This window comes from Gobio gobio (assembly GCF_949357685.1).
Source record: "Gobio gobio genome assembly, chromosome: 12".
Classification (NCBI taxonomy): Eukaryota; Metazoa; Chordata; class Actinopteri; order Cypriniformes; family Gobionidae; genus Gobio; species Gobio gobio.
The window spans coordinates 45,021,052-45,041,414 of record NC_137105.1 but is presented as its reverse complement, the minus strand read 5'-3'; the positions used below and the strand labels follow the sequence as shown (position 1 = coordinate 45,041,414).

General features: G+C 35.0%; 2 protein-coding genes across 2 annotated transcripts in view; one reads left to right on the top strand and one right to left on the bottom strand.

Annotated features, from left to right (window-relative positions):
• The window catches only part of scfd2 (sec1 family domain containing 2), a 221,243-nt gene extending 208,892 nt beyond the window's left edge, over positions 1–12,351 (bottom strand). The window contains exons 1-2 of the mRNA XM_079831658.1: positions 11,419–12,351; positions 8,483–8,651 (exon numbers count right to left, since the gene is read on the bottom strand). Of these exons, the coding sequence (XP_079687784.1) occupies positions 8,483–8,651; positions 11,419–12,232 (983 nt within the window). The 5' untranslated portion in view covers positions 12,233–12,351. The remainder of the gene's footprint in view (positions 1–8,482; positions 8,652–11,418) is intronic.
• Positions 12,352–14,576: 2,225 nt separating this feature from the next.
• fip1l1a (FIP1 like 1a) overlaps positions 14,577–20,363 on the top strand; it is a 50,793-nt gene continuing 45,006 nt past the window's right edge. Inside the window, exons 1-2 of the mRNA XM_079830566.1 lie at positions 14,577–14,792; positions 20,103–20,148. Coding sequence (XP_079686692.1) covers positions 14,723–14,792; positions 20,103–20,148 — 116 coding nt within the window. The 5' untranslated portion in view covers positions 14,577–14,722. The remainder of the gene's footprint in view (positions 14,793–20,102; positions 20,149–20,363) is intronic.

Genomic DNA, 20,363 nt, shown 5'->3' with positions numbered 1-20,363 from the left:
AAGGAGAAAAACTGTTAATGAGCTGGGAACAGAGAGACTGGCTGTTTTTTGTTAGAAAGTACAGAGAGAAACTGGAAGAGTTTTTTTTCTGTTATAAGGTTTGGAGTTTTGAGTTAATGATAACCTACCTCTCACGATGCCACATAATATACGTTTAAAACATTATTAAAGACAACAGTAGTTTTCAGGTAGAGACATTGAATAAAGTTATTACATGTAAAATAACACTAAATGGAGTCTTTTTTTTCCTTTTCCTTTTTTAGTTCGATTAACATTAAAAACAGACAGCAGCAGAAATATTAGGCTGCTGTCACTTTAAGAACTAATGCTCAGATACAATACACTGATACTGTGTGTTCACTCAAGCCATAACCGACTGTGTTTACTAGGATACTCAAATGATATAGTCGAATTAACATATATACGTAGGCCAGAGCCGAGGTATAATCATGTAGAATTGTTAGTCCAAATTGTTTTGCACAGTCAAGACAAGCACCATTCATATTTTCTTCAAAATAAAACCTAGGTGGAAGCTGCGGAGGAATGAAAGTGAAGCATTTAAACTATTTGTGTTTGGATGATCTGTTTGATATGTGTGCATATCCTTTGACCCAGAATATTGGGCTAGCAAAACTCGGTCAGAAATGAATGACTTAGTTGGCATTATACAACGTCTCGAGAGACGTTTAAGGACATTTAGAGTCTAGGGAGTTGAGTTGCTCTCCTGAGGATCAGCTGGGCCCTGTCAGAATGCATCAAAAGATTCGATATTTGCCTGGAGCCAGTCTAGACTCTGCTAAACAAACCCTAGGCTTGTGACTCGCTTCCCCGCTGAGCTAAAGCTAGAAATCCCCATGCTCACACTGAATGGATTTGACTGTGTGGAACTGGACCGGTTCTCCTCCACTGAGTCCTGGAGCTCCAGCCGAGAATAAAGCTGAGCCTGAATAAAAGGGGAACCAGTGTAGATACAGAGAGAGTGGGCAAAATAAATGTGTTTTTACCGGCAAACTTAAATTAGAAACATAAGGAGGTTAAAAAAAAACACTGAACACTGACATCCTAGGGAATTCTAAAACTGTGGCAGCAACACAGAAACATTCCCTCATGAGCAAACATCCATTACTCAGTTAAAGTCCAGATCACGTCATGACAGAATGACAGAATGAGCACATACTGAGGTAATTAGCACATACGACTACACAAGTACTATCAGATCATTAAAACAACATTACAATACGAAATCTAATATTTCAACAGAGCCCATACTGCACAAACAAACACTCTAAAGACACGTATGATAGTCACATATATGATAGTAATATATATATTTATGTTAACCACTTATTTCTAAGTCTACAGTTTATCTCACTTATCATATCCACTTATTTTTTTATATTTTTATATTTTAATTTTTATATTTTAATTTTTATCTTATTTCCTATTTTTATCTTTTACTTGATTTATTTATAATTCTACTTATGTTAATACTTTTTATTCTAATTTTATTCTATTTCTATTTTAATTTCTTGTAACTGTTATTTGCACTGTCCATGGAGCGGACCTGTTTACATTTCACTGCCAGTTGTATATTGTGTATATAACTGTGTATGTGACAAATAAAACTCTTGAATCTTGAAATCACAATCAATGTATGATAAAGTACATTGTCAGTACAAGTGTAACTATATATTGGATAATGCATAGAATGCTTATTACTCTACATTCTGATTGTTTTGAGAGGGAAAATGCCCTGGCCTAGCCCTTCTCTTTTGTTCAAAATAATTTCTTGAAATTGTAACAAATAAAAAATTACAGAGACAATAATTTAATATAATATAATTAATATAATATAATATATATCATATAATATAGTGCTGGGGAAAAATTAAGCGTGATTAATCGCATCCAAAATAAAAGTTTGTGTTTACATAATATGTGTGTGTACTGTGTATAATTATTATGTATAAATACACTCACATGCATGTACATATTTAAGAAAAATATGTTATATTTTTATATTTTAATATGTGTGTGTGTGTGTGTGTGTGTGTGTGCGTGCGTGCGTGCGTGTATATATATGTATATGTATAATATATATATATATATATATATATATATATATATATATATATACACATACAGTGAGGAAAATAAGTATTTGAACACCCTGCTATTTTGCAAGTTCTCCCACTTAGAAATCATGGAGGGGTCTGAAATTGTCATCGTAGGTGCATGTTCAAATACTTATTTTCCTCACTTTATATACAGTATATACATATATGTATATACTGTGTGTGTATAATATATGCAAATATTTCTTAAATATATACATGCATGTGTGTTTCCCAACCTATGTATTGAAGATGTACGTGGCTGCTTGTCAAGAATGGAAAAAAGTTTTATTCAAATTCTGAATATATTATAGGCCTAGACAGCACGCAAAGAGCGCTCCCTTTATAATCACTAAAAGCTGTCACATATTCAATGAACACAATCTCACAAAGTTACGTTATATTAATAACGGGGCCAAGACCCCCCCCTTTTGCCACTCAGTGGGCGTAACCGCAGTCACTCCAGCCGACGGTGACGTCACGTGCATACCCTCTATATTTTTTACGTGTTAATATGATATAATTAATATAATATAATAAATATAATATAATATAATAAATATAATATAATAAATATAATAAATATAATATAATATAATACATAATAAATATAATATAATATATATAATAAATATAATTAATATAAAATAATATATATAATAAATACAATTAATATAATTAATATAATATAATATAATATAATTAATATAATATAATATAATATAATATAATATAATATAATATAATATAATATAATATAAAATATATAATATAATATATATAATTAATATAAAATAATATATAAAATAATATATATAATAAATACAATTAATATAATTAATATAATTTAATATAATATAATAAATATAATATAATATAATATAATATAATATAACAGAATATAATATAATTAATAGAATATAATAGAATATAATAGAATATAATTAATATTATTAATATAATATAATTTAATATAATATAATATAATACAATAATATATAATATAATTATATAATATTAATATAATTAATTAAAATAATACAGGGAGTGCAGAATTATTAGGCACGTTGATTTTCTGATCATATTTTTTTTCCAGGCACATTTGACCAATTCCAAACCACAGAAATCCTAATAACTACTATTAATTTAGTATTTAATAATGTATAAGTGATATATAATTGTTCATGAAGGCTGGAAATGAAAAACACCTTATATTCAGGTGTGCAGAATTATTAGGCATGTTTTCTTTTACAGATAAATTGAGCCAAAAAAGAGATTTAACTCAGACTGAAAAGTCAAAAAGTATTAAATGCCCATTAGAAGGATGCAATACTAATGCAATACTAGACATTGCAGTTAAGGCGTGACCATTGGACAGTGAAATGCTCGTTGGGTCAGCAGGATCTGACAAAAACAGGTGGTGAAGAAAAGACACCTGTTAACTGCAAAAGAATTAAGAATTAAGGTGAAGAATTAAGGGTGAAACCATCAGGAACCCTTTAGTCTCCAGGGCCACCATTTTCCAAAGCTGCAACAAATACATGAAGAAGGTTTTTTTATAGGCTTTATGGACAGATAGGTTGAGAGTGACTCTTGAAGGACCAGCACCACATCCTCTAGTACCACTGTTTGAAGAATTAATCTTCCAGAATCTGGCAGTACGTTTTGGGAGTTCATTTTAGCCCATCCTGAAGTCCGTTTTGCAGAGATGGACTAAAAATGAACTCCCAAAACGTACTGCCAGATTCTGGAAGATGAATTCTTCAAACAGTGGTACTAGAGGATGTGGTGCTGGTCCTTCAAGAGTCACTCTCAACCTATCTGTCCATAAAGCCTATAAAAAAACGTCTTCATGTATTTTACAACACTTCAGCTTGTGATTCTTATCTAGTGGGGGTCATTTTTTAGGATTCTTTACCTAACTGAAGTCTCTGAGATCCTGACACCTTGCACTTCTGGAGACTCCAGGTAGGTTGCAGCTCTGGAAAATGGTGGCGCTGGAGACTAAAGGGTTCCTGATGGTTTCACCCTTAATTCTTCACCTTAATTCTTAATTCTTTTACGGTTAACAGGTGTCTTTTCTTCACCACCTGTTTTTGTCAGATCCTGCTGACCCAACGATTATTTCACTGTCCAATGGTCACGCCTTAACTGCAATGTCTAGTATTGCATTAGTATTGCATCCTTCTCATGGGCATTTAATACTTTTTGACTTTTCAGTCTGAGTTAAATCTCTTTTTTGGCTCAATTTATCTGTAAAAGAAAACATGCCTAATAATTCTGCACACCTGAATATAAGGTGATTTTCATTTCCAGCCTTCATGAACAATTATATATCACTTATACATTATTAAATACTAAATCAATAGTAGTTATTAGGATTACTGTGGTTTGGAATTGGTCAAATGTGCCTGGAAAAAAAATATGATCAGAAAATCAACGTGCCTAATAATTCTGCACTCCCTGTATAATATAATAATATAATATAATATAATATAATATAATTAATATAATATAATTAATATAATATAATATAATATAATATAATATAATATAATATAATATAATATAATATAATATAATATAATATAATATAATATAATATAATATAATATAATATAATATAATATAATATAATATAATATAATATATTAGGATATGTAAAACAGGCTAAAGGAAAGTTTGGTCCATAACCATAAATATAATTCTGATGAACCAAAGCAAGATTAAGTGGTATCTGCAAATACCCGACTGTCGTCATTCCACATTCACCATTTTAAATACCTCATGGATTATGCTCTCCAGATATAGGGTGGCTTATATACAATCTAGACCGTCAGGTACACAGCACCTCTGCAAAATCTCTGCATTTGGAGCACGATTAGGCTTATTTGGGATCAGAGCATGTTCTTTATAGTCCTTAAGAGAACTCCCAAGCCTGTCAGACAATTTCCTGCTCAAGTCAAGCACATGATCGGCCAAGCAAAAGGCATTTTCACATAAGGCCAATATTTGCATAGACTTATAATAAATACTGTATCTCCTTAAAAGAGAGGAATCGCTTCAGTCATTGTGTGTTGACCAATTCATGTCATGAAACTAATGTCCTCAAAATGGTTGCATTAAAGGCACAGTATATAAGATTTTTAGATTAAAATATCCAAAAACTTTCATAGCAGCCGCCGAGCGAATGCATAGAGTAACGTTATAACAACTTTCAACACACTGAAAGGTATTTAGTATGATGTAAAACAGCACTGCATTACCCCACATACACAACAAAAAGACGGAAGCGGATCCCATGATCCCATGACTACAACTCCCATGATTCCATGCTCATTCACGGCATCATCAAGCTACTTGCATACTGTGCCTTTAAACAAAATTTTGGTGTAAAAAACTAACAAACACAGGTTATCATTATAAGTGGTCCTCTGGGAAAAATAAAATGGCCCTATGACCCATTTAAAGCACAACACAATGGAAACCAATTCTAAACCCTGTTAAATACACACTTTTACACACACACACGTCCAGTGACATAAAGCTCTTAAAAAGGAGAGTTGTCCCCTTCAGTCTCCACACCATCTGGCTAACAGTGAGCGCTTGTATATTTACATGGAGGTCTCAAGAGTGTGTTTGTACTCAGCACTGCGGTGCTACTGTAACCAGCTAATGGCGGTGGAGGGATGTGGTCTTGGAATACGGCATTCGTCTGCGTGTGTAGGTAAAACAGCAGCGTCAATGCTCTCCAACAACACCGATTGAGCAGGGTTGAGATGACAAATAATCACAATGGGAGCCCACGGTGGAGATAAGCAGTTTAGGCTGCATGAAATGTATAAGGCGAAACTGGTTTATTCATTGGCATAGCTCACAGTTCCTGTCCCATTAACTCAATCACTCTTGAGTTGAATTCTTTCCACAGGCATTTGCTCTCTGAATCCCTGTCTGATGGGATCTGGAAAGAAAACAGACATACGAAACAAGTTCCTCTTTTAACAAACCCTCACGTCTAACATGTGGTTCAGACCTAATGAGTCGTAAAAAGCGTTTGGGTTTCCATACTGATGACATTTGACTTCCAGATGAAGTAGGTTGAGTTTTGACATTGACACAACTTGCTTCAAAAAAAGTCTTGTGTCAAGAGAATATTATATCAATATATGACAATTACCACAAAATCATCTGCCAGAAAGGTTATATGGTGTCAATTACACCCAAAAATATGACAGTTGATGTTTTCACTCATGTCTGAGTTCAACTAAAGGCCATACATTTAGCAAAAAAATTCCCACCAAAAAAGCATGACTGGGTTCATTTAGGAAAAACATTATTTTACACTCAGAAAGCGAGCAAGTTCACCAAATGTGTGTTAAAACAATTGAGCGGCACAACAATATCACACAGAACAGCAGAAATTTGGGGTCATTCATTACCACATCCCGCCCCGTAGGAAATGACATCGGCAAAAACTGCAGCAAACCCATTTAGTTATTCAAATACACACATTTATGATGACTAAAGAAATGGTGGTTCTCCATTAAAAATACTTGGCTGGGCATTGTTCCTGTGCCAACATGCGGGGAACCAAGTCTCATGGTTTCCTCAGATTTTTCCTTCTGTGAGCAGACAGATTTTGAGAACAGCCGCGATTATGCAATACATTTCTCTAATCCTTTACCAGCACTGAGGTTTTTGGTCTAAACCAAACTACAGAAGGGACATTCCCTTTTATTCCCTCAGTGATGACAAAACAGGTCAAGAAATCTGAGGTTTAAATGCAGCTAATAGAGCTGCTGTGGCCTATTATGTCCTTAGAAAAATATCAAACAGAAATAATAACAAAGAAATAATAAAATAATAACTGAAAATCCGAAGTAAACTTTGTTCTATTGCTTATTGCTTGCATTTTAATACTCACTGTTTACTTGATAAATTAAAAATATTTAATGCAATTAACGCAGCTAATCAGTTTTTTTGGTTGTAATTGGAATTTTCAATGGTAAGTGTTCTCTTAATTTTTTCCAGAGCTGTATGTATGTATGTATGTATGTATGTATACATGTATATATATGTCAACCGATTAAACGGAACTAATCGCATCCAAAATAAACGTTTGTTGTTATATAATGTGTGTACTGTGTATAACTATTATGTATAAATACACACACATGCATGTATTTAAGAAATATTTGCATGTATATACTGTATATATATATTTTTTTCATATATTTAATATTATATATCTAAATATTTTATATATAAATATAAAATAAAATATTCTTTAATATTTAACCTATTTTATATCAAAGCTTAAATATATACATACATGCATGCATGTGTATTTATATATACACATCATAATTATATACAGTACACACACATTAAAAAAATATATATTTTAAAACAAGTATATCATAATAATCTAAAATAAAAAAAAATAAAAAAATATATATATATATATATATATATATATATATATATATATATATATATATATTTTTTTTTTTTTTTTTTTTTTTTTTTTTTTTTTTAGATTATTATAATATACTTGTTTTAAAATATATATTTTTTTAATATAACGTTTTAAAAGGTTAAATAAAACAGTTACCGGTATATACATACATACATACATACATACATACATACATACATACATACATACATACATACATACAAACATTCATACATTCATACATACATACATATAGACTGTATATATAAATGTTTTGCTGTGGTACTGAAATTGGTATTGAGAATTGCTGGTATTAATAAAAATTACTTAAATGTTGGTATCCTGAAAACAGTACCTTGGAGTAAACTTTCGTTACATACTTTGCTCTTAAAGAGATCATCCACCCCAACAAGATAATTCTGACGTCATTTACCGTTTAAAACCTGTATGACTCTTTCTTCTGTGGATATTTTGAAAGTCAGTAGGGTCAAAACAATATTAGACCTTATTGATTTTCATTCTATGGAGCAAAAACCCTTTAGAAAACATGTTTTGTGTTCCACAGAAGAAAGAAAGTTATTCAGGTTTGGAGTGACATGAGGGCGAGTAAATACATTTTTTATTTTTGGGTGATTTATCCCTTTCAGTACAAGGTTATTCAGATTCACTCAACTCCATTATTGAAAAATCTTAATACCTTAAATTGGATAATATTACAACCAGCCCATCTCAAACGTGTTTAAAACATGTTTAAAATAGAAATGCTTGATTTATGAGACTTTGAAAAAGTCCTCAAGATGTATGTCAATGTTTTTTTCCAATACAATGTGAATATGCACTCATTGAATGTTCTTTGCCTGGTCTTTACTAGAGTGCTTTAGGGTGTTTTCTATCAAAAAGAAAGACTTACTGGTTCTGAGCCAAGCACCCTGGTGCCAAGATGCCCTTTGTATCAATTGTCTGCTTCAGGTGTGTGAGCTCCAACATGTCCACCTGAACATCAGTCACATGACCTGGCAACTGTGGCAACACTGACAGGATTTTCTCAACCAGATTGTCACCATGATGGCCAACAGCCCCTAGAGATTTGGAAAATAAGAAAAACAGGAAAAGGTAAATAAGTTTTGAAAGGACACGGAATTGGAAAAAGTCAAACTGTGTTATAATATATGCCAACATGATGTGACAAGGTAGAGAGGTAGAGAGGAAGAATCAGCTCTCCTCGGCTATCCTGGTGAACTTCTACCGCTGCGCAATAGAAAGCATTCTGACCAACTGTGTGGCAGTGTGGTATGGGAGCTGCTCTGTTGCGGAGCGCAAGGCAGTGCAGCGGGTGGTGAAAACTGCCCAGCGCATCACAGGGACTCCACTACCTGCCATCGAGCACATCCAGAGGAAACGCTGCCTGCATCGAGCTCGCAGCATCCTCAAGGACTCCTCTCAACCAGCCCACAGACTGTTTTCTCTCCTGCCCTCCGGCAGGCGTTTCAGGATCCACCGGACCAGGACCAGCAGACTAAAGAACAGTTTTTTCCCCAGAGCTGTCTCTTTACTGAACTCAAACCCCCGTTGATCCACTCCCCTCATATACTGATAACTCTCCTACCTCACATCCACCTTCACTTTGTTATTTGCACTACCGACTGTTTATTACAGTCACAACTGTTTACTTATTCATTTTGCACTACCATACCTTAACTGGATTATGCTCATTTGCACTGCCGACTGTTATTTACAGTACCCACTGTTTACATTTGCATTTTGCACCGTACTTCTAACCGTAATATGCATTCACTTTCCACTGCACTTTTACACTTTTTTTCGGATAGCTTCTGTCCATAATTTATTGCACTACCTTAATCCACTGCCATATTCCTCATTTTAGCCTAACATATCATTGTATACCTCTCTCTGTAAAATTCTGTTTATAGTAATAGCCATCTGTATATTATATTATATTCATAGTACATATCCACCTGTAAATTCTGTTTATAGTAATAACCATCTGTATATTATTCACTGTACATATTCACCTGTAAATTCTGTTTATAGTAATAACCATCTCTCTATTTATAGATATATTTATATATACTCAGTACATATCCATGTCCTGCACTTATGCAAACGTTGTATATCCTGCACTTGCTGCTATTGCACTTCTGGTTAGACCTAAACTGCATTTCGTTGCCTTGTACTTGTACTTGTGTAATGACAATAAAGTTGAATCTAATCTAATCTAATCTAAACAAGGCAAGATACTTTGTTTGATGTAGGTAAGTATTACTGAAGTGGACATTTCTGGCTCAGTGCATGGAAAAAATGGCCAATATAGATACGCATTGTAGTATCTAAAGAAGCTTAAAGAAGCAAATAGATTAAGTTTAAAGGATTAGTTCACTTTAAAATGAAAATTACCCCATGATTTACTCCCCCTCAAGCCATCCAAGGTGTACATGACTTTTTTTTCTGATGAACACAATCGGAGTTATGATAATAAATATCCTGACGCTTCCAAGTTTTATAATGGCAGTGAATGGGGTCGAAAGTTTGAAGCTCAAAAAAGCACATCCATCCATTATAAAAGTAATCCACATGGCTCCAGGGGGTTAGTTAGTAAATGCCTTCTGATGCGAATATAAGAAAAATATCTATATTTAAAACTTTATAAAGTAAAATATCTAGCTGCCGCCAGACCGCCTTCCGTATTATTTAAGTGTAATGCCTCTCGCAGTTCAAAATGCTTACGCTACGCTGTCCCGCTTTGTACCGCACTTTCACCCCTTGTCCCGCATGTCGCAAATTAAGAAAATGTCCCGCATTTCCATCAGTCTGTTGGTTGTTAATGATCATATTAAGAAAACATGCATGCGTTCTTTTGCCTTTTAAGAAAGCATTTTATTCATTCTTTTTGCGGCATTGTTTTTCACCTATATTTAACAGCACTTCGTCAGAAGTAACACAAATACAACAGCCGTTTTTTAAATCCTATCCAACGGTTGAAGAGAAAGGAGTAAACATGGTCACTAGTAGGTTGTGACGGCTGTCAATCAAAATGTGGATTCGTTCCATGTGTTCCCTGTCAGAAAAGGAATGGATAATTCTGTATAAATTAATATACAAGACTGTCAATTAACACATTTTATGTTGTTTTATGTTGTATTTGTTAATTTTGTTGGATTTTAGTTGGACTGGGTCAGAACTGTTTCAAAAATAGCCTGCTGCCTTTGGGCTCAGTGATGTTGAATTTAAATGACATGTAAAATAAAGATTATACAACAGTTTCAGGTTGTGTTTTAGTGTTGGTAACATGTCCCACACAAACTTGGTAACCATCCCACGTTTGGTTTGTTTGATGGTGGTCACCCTAGTCATACGTCGCGCCAGTTACACTTCTTTCATAAGTTGAATACAGAAGGTCTGGCGGAAGCTAAATATTTTACTTTATAAAGTTTTAAATATGGATATTTTTCTTACACAAAACGCATGGCTTTGCTTCAGAAGGCCTTTATTAACCTCCCGTAGCCGTGTGGAGCAGTTATATGATGATGGATGCACTTTTTTGAACTAGTGGACCCCATTCACTGCCATTATAAAGCTTGGAAGCGTCTCAGGATATTATTAATATAACTCTGGTAGTTTTCATCAGAAAGAAGAATGTCATATACACCTAGGATGGTTTGAGGGCGATTAAATCATGGGGTAATTTTCATTTTAATGTGAACTAATCCTTTAATAAGATAAATATTGTGTGTGAGTATTTAAATGTGTGTTTTTTTCTTTCCACTAGTCTACAGAAGGCATGTTATACATAATAGTGAATATATATTTAGACACATTGGACTACACCTGTTAGATCAAGGGTTCTATCAACAAACACTATTGATGCTTTATTGGGGGCCGTCTTCCTCCTGTTTTTGGCCCGTGGGTGATTGGCCAGCTCCCCTGCGATCAGACGGCTCATCGGTCCCACCGAGAAGCTCTCCTCACGGGTGCTGATGAACTCAAACAGGGTGTTGAGGGACGAAGCCAGAGCTTTAATCTGAATCTGCAGCTCAGGTGGGAGAGACTGCATATCCACATCCATCAGACTCCCAAACCGTCTTTTCTCCAGCCTCTTCTCGTTGATGGACTCGAGATCAACTTCCAATAAAGGGAAGACATCAGAGAAAGCAGGCAAAAGCTGGAGGTGCTGAGTCAGAGGGGCGAAGACCACAGGGGCATACATGACCTCGGATGTATAGTTCATATCACCCATCCACTCACACAGTTTCTCCTCAAACTGCTCAAACACCGGGTTCCCCTCCAGATCAGCGTTCACATTATTCGCAAGCAGGTGAAGGGAGTGAGGAACAGTTGTGCAAACCACACAGTACTGGAAGTGACTGAGGGATATGATGTCTTTGATAATGTCAGCGGTTCTACCTTTCAGCACGGTGCTGACCACAAACACAGCTTTGGGTTCGTTCTGTCCACCTGCTTCGAAGCTTGAGAACTGTTTGATGTTTCGAGCTCCAGCCTCAAACAGCAGCGCGGCCCCCCCGTTCCAGTGCAGACTCTCCGAGCAGCGATCATCCATGAAAACAACAGCCTTTTTTACCTTTGACAGCACCTTTTCCCACGTCTGACCGGGGAAACACATGACACCATCCGTGGGCAACATATTTCCGCGAATGCTGGTGTTTTAAACTGAGACGAACGAAAACAACAGGAGAACTGTCAAACAGACACCATTCAAAACAAACCCATGTGAGTCTCTCGAAGGTGACGTGGCGCAGAGGCGTCGCGATAGTTATGCGTCATGCTGTAGCTATCAGCTGGGAAGTGGAAAAGGATGGTATATTATTAAAATTAAACATTATATATATGTGAAAAGTTCTTTATTAATTATTTTACTCATTCATTCATTTCATATTATTATTATTATTATTATTATCATTATTAGTAGTAGTAGTAGTAGTAGTAGTAGTAGTAGTAGTAGTAGTAGTAGTAGTAGTAGCAGTAGGCTAGTCTCTTCTAATAGTTTTGATATTTTTTGATACTTTTGATAAAAGTGTACTGAATAACTAAAAGTATTTTTTAGCTAGGCCTATAACAAACATATTTCATTTTATTATTTTTGAAAAAAATAACCTTCTAATATATTGTGTAAAATATAAACCAATTAACATCATATCTTCACAGCTGTTTTACAGTATAGCACATACATGCCAGAGATTTACTCTTCGGCTAACCAAAACTCAACCAGATCTCAGCCAAATATTTTCTTATTCTGGGCTGGCAGACCGAACTCAAGCCAGGGCTCAGCCAAACAGATACAATTTTCTTTTTGTTTCTTTTGGTTAGCCAGAGCTCAGCCCAATTCTGTTTAACACAAAAAAAAAAAGAATTAAGCCAGAAGTATCTAATGTAAGCCAGACTCGGCCCAGACTTTGTTGCTATCTGGGTATTCTTATGTTTATCTCAGCATTTGATTTGCTGATTATTGTTTTTCAAGGTTGCCTTGGATTACATTTGATGTTCATTCATTGTTTAAAATACTGTAATGTGTGTGAAAATACTATGGTAGCCTATATTATAGTAAAATTACTCCAGTAAATACTAGTGTTTTTGAACCAAATATACTACCGTACATTTGTAGTATACCTCAGTATTTACTATAGTTTAACAATTGACTATAGTAGTATGCTGCAGTATAAATTAACAAAGTGTAGTAAATACTATAATATACTACAATTTACTGTAGTATCTTTACTAGCTATAGTATGGTTCAAAACACCATAGTATTTACTAGAGTAATTTTACTGTAATATATTTTTCCATATGGGGTAGTAGTAGTATTCTCTTCTAATAATATTCTTATGTTTATCTCAGTATTTTATTTGCTATGATTGTTGGTTTTCATGGTTGCCTTTGATGTTCATTCATTGTTTAAAATACTGTACTGTGTGTAAAAATATTAAATTATTATTAATAGTAGTAGTTGTAGTAGTAGTAGTAGGCTATTCTCTTCCAATAGTATTCTTATGTTTATCTCAGTATTTGATTTGCTGATTGTTGTTTTTCAAGGTTGCGTTGGATTGCATTTGATGTTCATTCATTGTTTAAAATACTGTAATGAGTGTGAAAATACTATGATATATTACAGTAAAATGACTCTAGAAAATACTAGTGTTTGTAACCATACTATAGTAAATATACTAAAAAGTTGTATACCTCACTATTTGCATTTAACACTTGACTCTAGTTAATACTACAGTATGCTGTAGTATAAATTAACAAAGTGTTGTAAATACTATAATATACTACAATTTACTGTAGTACATTTACTATGGTTCAAAAACAAAAATTGCCTTTGATGTTCATTCATTGTTTAAAATACTGTAATGTGTGTAAAATATTACAGTAAAATTACTCTAGTAAATACTAGTGTTTTGAACCATACTATAGGTAGTAAATATACTACAGTAAATTGTAGTATCAGTATACTATAGTTTAACACTTGACTATAGTTAATACTATAGTATTAACTATAGTCAAGTGTTAAACTATAGTATACATACTGTATACTGTATGCTGTAGTATAACTTAACAAAGTGTAGTAAATACTATAATATACTACAATTTACTGTAGTATGGCTCAAAAACACTATAGTATTTACTAGAGTAAAATAGTTTTTTTTCTTCATAGTAGTAGCTGTAGTAGTATTCTCTTCTAATAATATTCTTATGTTTATCTCAGTATTTGATTTGCCATGATTGTTGTTTTTCATGGTTGCCTTTGTTTACATGTTCATTCATTGGTTACAATACTGTAATGTGTGTAAAAAAAAAAGTAAAGGCAAAGGATTTGTCTGTTATAAAAAAAGAGTTCGCGTCTGTCCATAAAAAATAAATAATATACTGTTTTTAAATGAATATTGTTGTGTTGATGTTGAACTTCCTGCGTGCCCCGCGCACACGTGCGCGTGCAGTGAGCTGTGTCTCTTTGGTAACGCGCACCTGCTACACCAGCACGCGGTGTCACTACTGTGACAGCTGTGACAATAACTACTGAAACTATCACTACGTAAAGTTACTTTGTCGAACTCGATGAATCATTAAATTAAACGGAGCCTCTGATATCAAAGCAAATCGCATAAAACCGGTGATCATGTCCACGAGAGAGGTAGAGAAAACAGCTGATGAGAGCGCTGATGACGAGACGGACTGGCTTTATGGAGGTGAGATAAAAACTGACGATCAAACTTGAGTTTAAAACTTACTGAAGTGATTCAGGAGGGCAAATCAAGCGCCCTCGTGATGAGATGATGAATAAGCACCCGAGCAGCATCTATCAAACCAAAAGCATTCGCTTCAGGGATCCTGACCCTAAAAGTTTATTACAACAGACCGTTATTTGTTCAGCTGCACGCGTTTCATAGCATTTACTTTCAAATCTCCCCTTTCAGGGACCATATGGCGTTACACACCTAACACAACATCATCTAAGTGCTGCTACTTTTAAAAGCAGTTGGACAGCTCATTTTAAACTCATTTTTAAGGGTATTGTTTGTTTACTTTTATTTATGTTTCACTTATTTTCCATGTCAAATATGGCATAGGTCATTTCAAATAGCCTACTGTATCATGTACATCAGGAATCCGAGAGAAGAAAAATCGATATAGTCTAATGAGTTGACATTTTGAATGTCAGGTTTTAAAATGGCCTTAAATTGATCCATTCCTAAACTGGCTGCATTTTAGATAATGAAATTGATTTTTGTTTTGTTTTGCTTTTTTGAAGTCTGTCATATAGCCAGAACAATATATATATATTTTTTCAATAGAACAGTTTATTGAACCTTTTGGCAAAATATTTCATAAAAAGTGTATGTTTTTTGTTTGTTTTGCATGCAATATCATGCAGTTACTGATATTTATATGGAAAAAAGATGAATTTCTTATAACTTGTAATGTAAAGTTCTTTATTACAGACTACTTACTAAATGCATATGAATATCATTTGTCACTCTATATTATGGAAGCTTGTTTCCACCACAGAATGAAAAAAATTAAAAAGGTAATTGCAACTTTTTATCTCACAATTCTGACTTTTTTTTCTCAGAATTCATTATGTAAAGTCGCAATTGCGAGTTATAAAGTCAGAGATATAAAGTCGCAGTTGCTAGATATAAAGTCAGAATTGTGAGAGATAAAAAAGTCAGTCTTTTTATACTTGCAATTGTATTTGTCTCACAATTCTGAAAAAATAAGTCAGAATTGCAAGTTATAGAACTGCATGATATAAAGTCAGAATTGCGAGATATAAACTAGCAATTGGGAGTTATAAAGTCAGAGATATAAAGTCGCAGTTGCTTGATATAAAGTCAGAATTGTGAGAGATAAAAAAAAGTCAGTCTTTTTCCTCCCTCAGAATTGGACTTTATAACTCGCAATTGTATTTATATCTCACAATTCTGAGAAAATTAGCCAGAATTGCGAGTTATAAAGTCACAATTGCAAGTTATAGAACTGCATGATATAAAGTCACAATTGCGAGATATAAACTAGCAATTGTGAGAAAAAAAATATTTTAAAATGTTTTATTCTGTGGAGGAGACAAGCTTACATACTATATATCTAAATAATATTTAGTAAGATGATATTCAAATGCTTACTTTTATGGTCCAAGCTCTGTACTTTTTGTTGTGTATACATCATTCATTGCGATACAATGATGATGGAGAGATCTGATATTCGCATTTAAATGTTACTAACAATAAAAAAGTTATTCTTACGTTAACGAAAATCACTAAAGATTTCACAGCAAAAAGACACATGTACAACGACCTGTATGGGGACTAAGGTTGCAAAGGGTACATTTCCAGAAACTTTCCATGGCAAATTAATCTGGTAAATTTTGGAAATATTTCCAAGTTAGGAATTTATGGGAATTAATTGGGAATTTGGGGAAATGTAAATATAAACTGTATCATATACCAACATAAATATAAACCTTTTGTTTGGAATCATGGGAGTTGTTGTCTTCACCTCTGCAGCCGGTGAAAAAGAATCCGACGGGACTCGGGCAGAAATCATATCCATAGATGATCTAATGTATTAAAGATTTATTAACGTTACTGTAGTTTGAAGCAGGGTGGGGCTGAACGAGGCGCTGGAGCGATTGCTAATGAGAAATGGCTCGAGAGCAGAAGAGCTTTTATCAGACGAGCGCTTCCGCTTCTTCCGCTCATGCGTATGTGGGCGAATGCAACGCTGGTTTAACATATTACATACATTTGAGTGTGTTGAAAGTTATGTTGTAGTGTGTTCGCTCGGCAGCTGCTATGAGACACTGGTTGACACTGCAGTAAACTAGATCCATATTAGGCATGGTAAAACATGGTACTCGCGGTAAATCAAGAAAACAAGATTTAAAGAGATAGTTCACCCAAAAACAACATTTTTATGTTTATCGGCTTACCCCCAGAGCATCCAAGATGTAGGTGTCTTTGTTTCTTCAGTAGAACACAAATGAAGATGTTTAACTCCAATCGTTGCAGTGTGATAATCGTATAATGCATGTCAATGGGGATATTTTAGAGTACGAGAGCAATGAGTAGACATACGAATCCATATTAAACCATGCGGCTCGTGGCGACATATTGATGTCTTAAAGGGTTAGTTCACCCAAAAATGAAAATTCTGTCATTAATTACTCACCCTCATGTCGTTGGACACCTGTAAGACCTCCGTTCATCTTCAGAACACAAATGAAGATATTTTTGTTGAAAGCTGATGGCTGAGAAAGGCTTCAGATAGGCCTCCATTGGCATTCAGTACATTTACACTCCCAAGACCCATAAAAGGCACTTAAAACGTCGTTACAAAGTCCATCTCACCACAGTGACTCTACAATAATTTTACGATGCGACGACAATAGTTTTTGTGCGCAAAAAAAATCAAAATAACACCTTTATCCAACTTGTTCTTGTCTTCCGTGTGTGCCTCCACGACGCATGCGCGAGAATATGACGCAGATCCGGCGTTCGGACACATGACCCAGAAGGGATTTGTTTACAATCAGAGGAAGACGCGCGTATCTAAGCTGTTGAATTCTACATTGATCGTGCTTTAGGTCTTGGCGTAGTTCTCAAAATGGGGTTAAAGTGTGCATTTCATGGATTCCCGAACCCCGGCGCTACTTCATATTCTCGCGCATGCATCGTGGAGGCACACACGGAAGACAAGAAGAGGTTGAATAAAGTCGTTATTTAGATTTTTTTTTGCGCACAAAAAATATTGTCGTCGCATCGTAAAATTATTGTAGAGCCACTGTGGTGAGATGGACTTTGTAACGACGTTTTAAGTGCCTTTTATGGGTCTTGGGAGTGTAAATACTGAATGCCAATGGAGGCCTTTCTCAGCCTTCAGCTTTCAACAAACATATCTTCATTTGTGTTCCGAAGATGAACGGAGGTCTTACGGGTGTCGAACGACATGAAGGTGAGTAATTAATGACAGAATTTACATTTTTGGGTGAACTAACCCTTTAAGACACGAAATGAAACTGTATTTATGTTATGTTTTTACCTCTTATCAGACTAATGTCATCTAGTATTCCCAGCGCCATAACTTCCAGCGAATAAGGTCAAAATAGATATATAGACGTAGATGCCTCATTCGACCAATCCGTGCAGGCACTAATGAGGAATCTATGTATATATCTATGATCGCGCCGGTATTTTGCATGTATTTTGACCTTGTTCGCTGGAAGTGATGGCGCGGGGACGGCTGATGCAGAGCCATAGAAAAAAATGAAATACATTTTTTAAATATAGAATATTTTTCTTACACAAATGTATCAATTCGCTTCAGAAGGCCTTTATTAACACCCCGGAGCCACGTGGAGCACGTTATTTGACGGACAGATGGACTTCAAAAAGCAACTATTACTGCTATAATAATGCTTGGATTAGCCAGAAGATTTTTAATATAACTCAGATTTTATTCGTCTGAAGGAAGAATGTCATATACACCTCGGATGACTTGAGGGTGAGTAAATCATGGGCTAATTTTCATTTTTGGGTGAACTATCCCTTTAAACAATAAGACAGTGGCTGCGTCCGAAATCACGTACTATGTGAGTAGGTACTACATTTGCATTTGAATGAACTTCGCGACCGTTAAAAAAGTACGTTCTATATAGTATAAATGAATGTTGTATGAATGTAATCCAGACGTACTACATCCGCCATTTTGTTATGATCATGTGACCTACCAGCGTCAGTTGCATCCCATCACCTCCATTCATAAATCATCTCCCGTGGCCTAATGGGATAGTAAAGTGTCCATCGCATGTGCACTTCAGAATCTCGCCGAAAGTAGTAGGTCATCCGGGTACTTTTCGCCGACTGTTTTTCGAATACTATGAATTCGGACATGCGACTTTGTTGGCGTACTGTTTTTCGCATACTATATAGTAGAGAAGTATTCGATTTCTTACATATTGTGCCTTTAAGTTCCCTGTTATAGGCTAACCTGCCATTTTTCAAATTCCCAGTTTATTCTCATTAGTTCCTGCTAATTCCCATATACTCCTGTTAATTCCCATGGAAAGTTTCCAGCCTTGAAAATTCCCAGAATAAATGTTTTTAGAATTTTACCAAAAGGCCTTTTACTTGCTAAAAAAAAACTATCAATCAGTTGGCAGAAGAAAAGTATTGATCACATTGATAATTTAGGGTGCGTTCACACTTGTCATGTTTGGTTTGATTAAAACGAACCCTGGTGCGATTGCTCGGTTAGTGCGGTTCATTTGAACATGTGAACGCTGCCATCCGAACCCTGGTGCGCATCAAACAAGCGGACCGAGACCGCTAAAAAGATGGGTCTCGGTCCGCTTCCAAACAAACTCTGGTGCGGTTCGATTTATATATGAACGCAACACGGACCAAAGACATGTAAACAAACCAAAAACAGGACGTGATGTCACAAGATGCGACGCTACAAGTCAGCTGATTTGACGACGCGGAAAGATCGGTGTATTCAAAATGAGTAGAGGGCAAACATGGAGCAACGAGGTTGTTCCTCCCTACAACGTAGGAAATCCTAGTGCTGTTTTGAATGTTTTGAACATTTTATGAGCTCTTCGTGAGTTTTCAGCTGGTAAAAATAAAACCATATGTACACGCATAAAATTATCACGTGTAATCCAGCACACAGCATTGTTTTTGAATGTTCGGTAAGCAAGCTCCTTCGCGAAATATACGTCATAAAAGCCGACCAATCAGGTTGTGGCCGTATCCCTATCCCTTTGGTTTGGTAACTTTAGGTATCCTGTTAAAAATGCCAGTGTGAACGCTAAGTGGACCAGGACTATATGTTTTGTTTTAGTTTTTTGGGCCAGACCAAACGAACCGAACTACAAGTGTGAACGCACCCTTAGAGGCCACAGAAATGTGTGTATCAAATATGATAGAGTAGGCTCTAAACTATAAACTTCTAAATCCAACATCTTGTGCTAATCTCTACTTCTTTATCATAAATAGATGACAATTTTGAGGAAGAAGAGACAACAGAAAAGGAAGTGTTCAGGTGAGTGTGCCCAAGCAAGTGTCTTCAGCTGTTGATGAGTTTCCCATGAGAGACTTACAATTTGATGAAGTGGAACTTGGTTGAGAGTTTGTTTCCATCATTGACCTTTTATCTTCATGAATGGATGTTTATCTAGACTTTTGTACACCGTTCACAATTCAGCATAAAAGCTCTAAAATCTCTAAAAGTGTAATAATAATTGCTACTCCCCTGAG